The sequence below is a fragment of the Lathyrus oleraceus genome, chromosome 3 (genome assembly GCF_024323335.1).
Source record: "Lathyrus oleraceus cultivar Zhongwan6 chromosome 3, CAAS_Psat_ZW6_1.0, whole genome shotgun sequence".
NCBI classification, from domain to species: domain Eukaryota; kingdom Viridiplantae; phylum Streptophyta; class Magnoliopsida; order Fabales; family Fabaceae; genus Lathyrus; species Lathyrus oleraceus.
This window is the reverse complement of record NC_066581.1, coordinates 505,881,626-505,886,870: the sequence shown is the minus strand read 5'-3', so window position 1 is coordinate 505,886,870 and position 5,245 is coordinate 505,881,626. Positions and strand designations below refer to the sequence as shown.

Below are 5,245 nucleotides of genomic sequence, written 5' to 3'. Positions count from 1 at the left end.
GCTTATTCATATGGGGATTTGGGCCTCCCTGTTGTTGTCTTCCGAGCGTTCTTCCAATTGACCTTGTGACGAGAAATTCAAAATCTCTTTATATTATCAACAACCTTTTTGTCGAAGAAGGAGCTGAACCTTGGGCAAAACATCACTTCAGATTTCTTCCTCTGGCGGCAGTGGAGAAATTTGACCAAGATTTCATCCTCTTAGGATAAGCAATCCTCACTTGATCTTCAATCTGCCATGTGCTTTCCTCATCTACCGTCATGCTAGCATCTTTACCCATTTCGACCATGTTGACTTGCATGTTAGAACCATCAGCAATCCTAATCTTTTGCAATTTGACTCTGAGGCCTTCAGTGGCCTTAGTCATTTTGACACCTTTTTTGACACCCTCAGCAATTCCAACCATAGGGCCTTTGTTATGAATGCCTTCAGTAGCCTCAATCATATTGACATCGGTTGGTTCAGCGTAATGGGCATCTACCACTTTCAAGGGATCTGATTCAATCTTCATCTGTGATTTTCCCTGGTCACCAAACTTCAACCTTCTGTCCTTAATAGCGTTCTACACAAAATCCCTAAAAAGAAAAATTCTGAGGTTTTTGTGGCCTAAAAAATTGTGATATATGCAAAATCCTATTTTTTTTGTTGTTCTAACGGTGGTATTTTAGAACCGGGTGGCACTATCATCTGACCATCTTTAACTAAAAAATCAAAGATCTCATCACACTTCGTCACGTCGAAGGTGTATGTTCTCTTAGGGAACTTATCATTCTTCTTTGTTTCTACAGGGTTTTTCCCATTCGAAGGTGGAAGAATCTTGCAAGAGTAAGGTCATCTTTGTCTCAACTCGGCCAAATCGATTTCGCTTTCGTCAAAACCTATAGGATCACTATATATCTCCTGATTATCCTTATCCATTTCGACGTACACTACACTTTCCCTTTTGTTGTTCTTACTTGCCCTAGCTTTTTCCGCCTTTAAATGCTCTACCTGTCGAACTCGATCTGCTAATTCGGCTATATCTCTTAAATATTGGGTATCTAGCTTCTTCCTAATGGAATAATTTAAACCACCTGCAACAATTTTAACTAGTTCATGTTCGGGAACTTGTGTAAAACACCTTGCCTTCAACAACCAGAACCTATTTAGATAATCATCTATCAGCTCACTAAACTTACGTCTAATACTAGCCAATTCCTTCAAATTGATCTTAGATTGTCCCATATAAAACTGTTCATGGAACAATCTTTCTAAACGAGTCCAATCCTGGATGGAGTTTGCTAGGAGTGTAGTGAACCAAGTGAAAGCATTTTTCATGATGGAACTAGGGAAACATCTTACACTCAAGTTCTCGTTGTTAGCAATGTCCCCGACCTCATTCAAATACCTGGCTATATGTTCGACGGTAGATTCGCTGGTATCACCAGAGAATTTTGTGAATTTTGGGACTTTCCATCCCCTGGGATGTTCAGTTTGCAACATATATCCAAACATGGGATACGTACAGTTTGGCCTGCGTAGGCCTATGTTTATCCCATTTCGCGCCATAATCTTTTCGACCATGGCTGCCAAATTGTTATCCTCTATAACTCCGTCCTGTCGAACCCGATGAAAGTTCTCATCAGCGTTTTGGTTTCGATTGACCATCAGTATTCTTGGCGCTTATCTCTCCCTAGGTATTTATTGTTCGACCCTACAGAGTTCTCCCAATTGGCCCTGGTCGACTTTGACACCATTGGGTACCAGTTGTTAGGCCTGATTTATTATTGGTTCTTCTCCTAAGATCAGCCCCTGGTTCTCTATCATTCATTCTCGACGAGGTTGTCAAAATGGTGCCTAAGGGGCACCAAAGAAATCTTCAATTCGCGTCATCTACGCTGTCAATTATTGATTAGTCTGAGCATTTTGCTGATTAGTTTGGGCAGTATTTTAGATTAGAGGATTGAATATCACCCATATACGTTGAGCAAGCATATGAACCATATCATGGTTGCTTTTGTTCATTTATTGTCTTAATATTGCCGCAAATTTATTGTGAAAGTGGGTAATTGGGCAGAAAATCCCACCTCTTGGGGTTGGGTACTTCGACCCAGGTTGTTAACGGCCGATCCTGATCCTTGTAATGGCGAAATTATGGTTGTTATTGGATCAGTAAATGTTTACGTACTATTATGGAAATTTTCCAACGTAGAAGTTGGTATGCCATATGGTTGTTCACGACCACTCATTGGTATTGTAAACCCAGTCACGTAAGGCCTAAAACTACTAGCCCCTACTGGTCTTGGGGTTACCAGTTGCCCCTACGTTCGTACATGGGATGGTAATATAGGTCCACTTTGAGCGCTTGACGGTATTGCTTCATTCACATCCGCTGCGGCCGTATTTTCTCCTGTCGAATGAGGAGGTCATTCCTCATTGCTGTTTGGTGGATTAAACATGTTTTTAAGGTACTTCCTTTTTGGTCTTGATTCTCTATTTCTGGCTACGGTACCACTCCTCAATCTCATGTAACAAAGTTTGAGAAAAACATGTATGAAGAACTAATGTAGAATTTATTTCAAATACAAGAAAAACTAGACACAAGGGTCCCACCGAGTGTGCCAATTTCTTTAACTTAGATTTTGGTAAACAAGTGTTAGTCCTCCAATGTTGATACTTTAGGTACTTACATGATCGACTAGATTGATCCTAGGACATATGTGTATAGTTTTTTATTTAAAGTGTTTCCTACTAGTAAGTTCTTCGACGATAATGTTGAATTTAAAAGTAATGTAAAGAAGATTTGTGAAAAGTATAAAGAAAGAAAAGAATTCGAAAACAATGTAAATGAAATAAAAGTGACTTTAATGTAAATAGATTGACATTGAATGAAAATATGGTGCTTCATATGTACATATTCTCAGAAACTCTTTTCTCAATAATACTAGATACTTTGAGTAATTTTGAGTTTGTTACGATATTGAACACCCTGAATCTTAATGTTAAGACTCTTATTTATACTACTTCGACAGTAACGGTAACAAAAGGTGTTTTTTCTAGAAAATGACTCATTCTAGTTTGCATGTGTTTAGCCTTTCAAAGGCCTCCACGCGTCCGGCTAAGGCCGAAATACGGTTATTAGGCTCGTTTTAAATTATCTTCGTCGAACTCATCTTCGAATCATTTCAGAAACATCTAAGTCCTATAATGCTCTTTCGATAGTATGACAACTTTGTTGCGAAGTTCCAATCAAAAAGGCTTCGCCTAACTTCATGTCGAAGTCAACTTGAGTTTTTCAAATATTTCCTTAAGTCTTATATTTGACTATTTAAATATCTTTAAGCGTCGAAATTACAGCTAACGGTTACAAACAGCTGCTATTAAATATGATCTATTCTAGATCAAACATGTAGTAATGTTCGTAACAAGACCTGATCGCCTTTAATCTTATGATTTTCAACCTCTTATTTATTTTCCTGCTCAAACCACCACATTTGCGAAACAATTTATTTCTAGCACTTTACAATTGCTTTGTTAAATGAGAACAATCTCTATGGAGACTGATTTTTTATTACTTGCGCCAATTTTTAGTATACTTTTTAGAACGTATCAATCGTAACACTTCTACCTGCAAGGTGTCATATACACTCTTTACAAAGAACAATTCAAAAGTTTCAAAATACAAAAAGACAATTATAAGATATATTTCTTAAAAGGGTCCATTGAATACCATTAATATTTTTATTATGTGACGTTATTTTTATTGAGAAAAAACTTATTTTGATTATATGACCGTCCAAAAGATAACAATTAGAAGAAACCAACCTTGATTTTCTCTTTGTACAGATCATAAACATACTTTTCACATTGTTGTAATGAATATCTGAAACTTTTACATTGATATATACATACGTCATTCACCGTGTATAATAAGCTTGAGATTATCTTCAATTCTTTCAAAATTATAATATCAATATTAATGCATAAATAACAAATTTCCAATGATTGATATCATGTTATAGATTCAAATGTTTAAATTAGATATACATCTTAATAAAATCTAAGCACAAATCAATAGAAAATTATTAGGGATCGATATATCTATCCATGTTTGAACCTTTATTTAGGATTTGTGATTCTTTGAAGTTTAAATAGATAATAAGTAGTTTTATTTATAAATTAACAATGAAAAGAAGAACTAAATTTGTATATCTTGATCAAGATGAGTTATGGATGAAACTGGCTTAGCGAAATAAGTAGGATTATTCTCTCCTGGCATCATCACAACAATCTTTGGCTCAGAACATGCCTGATCCATATCCATAACATGCATATTGGATGATTTCTCCTCGTAATTAGATGATTCAGAAGATAAAGATTGTTTCCACAAAGAACATACTATAATGAGTAATGATAATGCGATGGCTCCGAATATGACACCTAAGCCCCCAAACAGGTAAGGAATTGGAGAACTCATGTTTTTAAAACTTGCTGCTTCTGCTTCTGCTTCTGATGATGATACATTCATGGTGGAGTTGCTTGGTAAGGTACTATAAGAACCGATTTATAATTGAAATTTTTTGTCTTCTACTTTGTGGTTTTTTTTAGATAATTTTATTTGGCTAAATCTTACATTTGATAAAATTTATAGTACCCAAGTACAACTGTATAAGTACTGTATAATACTTAATTGAGTAATAAAGAAGCATGTGTGGTGTTAATTACTAAAATGTCCACATATAGAAGCATATGTGGTGTTAATTACTAAAATGGCCACATATAAATTATTTATCAATGAATTTTTATTTTATTTTTTGTTTTGTTTGGTGATGATGATGAGATATAGAGACGAGAAAAAATAATAAGAGGGTAATATGTTAAAATAGAGTAAGTTTTATATATTAATTAATATTAAAAGAATTGTAAGAAAAAACACAAGTTTATAACATCAACAACACCAATGCAATATAAAATATAACTAAATATAGAGTAAGTTTTATATATTAATTAATATTAAAAGAAATTGTAAGAAAAAGCACAACTTTATAACATCAACAACATCAATGCAATATAAAATATTTCTAAAATAAGATAATGTGTATTTCAAGAAAGAAAGAAAAATTTAAGAAAACTGGAGAAATGTTAAATATATTGTGATGTTAGAAAATATTTCGTGTGTGGGAATCGACTTCTGATTCCTACGATTTCCATGATTACATATTTGATTCTCAGATCTGAGCTCCTAAGATATCTTGGGCAAAGAAAT

The 5,245-nt window shown here is 34.6% G+C and overlaps 2 protein-coding genes across 2 annotated transcripts; both read right to left on the bottom strand.

Moving 5' to 3' along the window:
- Nucleotides 1-831: 831 nt before the first annotated feature.
- LOC127131862 (uncharacterized) lies at nucleotides 832-1,647 on the bottom strand. Its single transcript, XM_051060753.1, has one exon. It carries the CDS (start codon nucleotides 1,645-1,647, stop codon nucleotides 832-834), a length of 816 nt encoding a protein of 271 aa, XP_050916710.1.
- Nucleotides 1,648-4,177: 2,530 nt separating this feature from the next.
- Nucleotides 4,178-4,507, bottom strand: LOC127131861 (protein GLUTAMINE DUMPER 5-like). Its single transcript, XM_051060752.1, has one exon. The coding sequence runs from the start codon at nucleotides 4,505-4,507 to the stop codon at nucleotides 4,178-4,180; it is 330 nt and encodes a 109-aa protein (XP_050916709.1).
- Nucleotides 4,508-5,245: the final 738 nt, after the last annotated feature.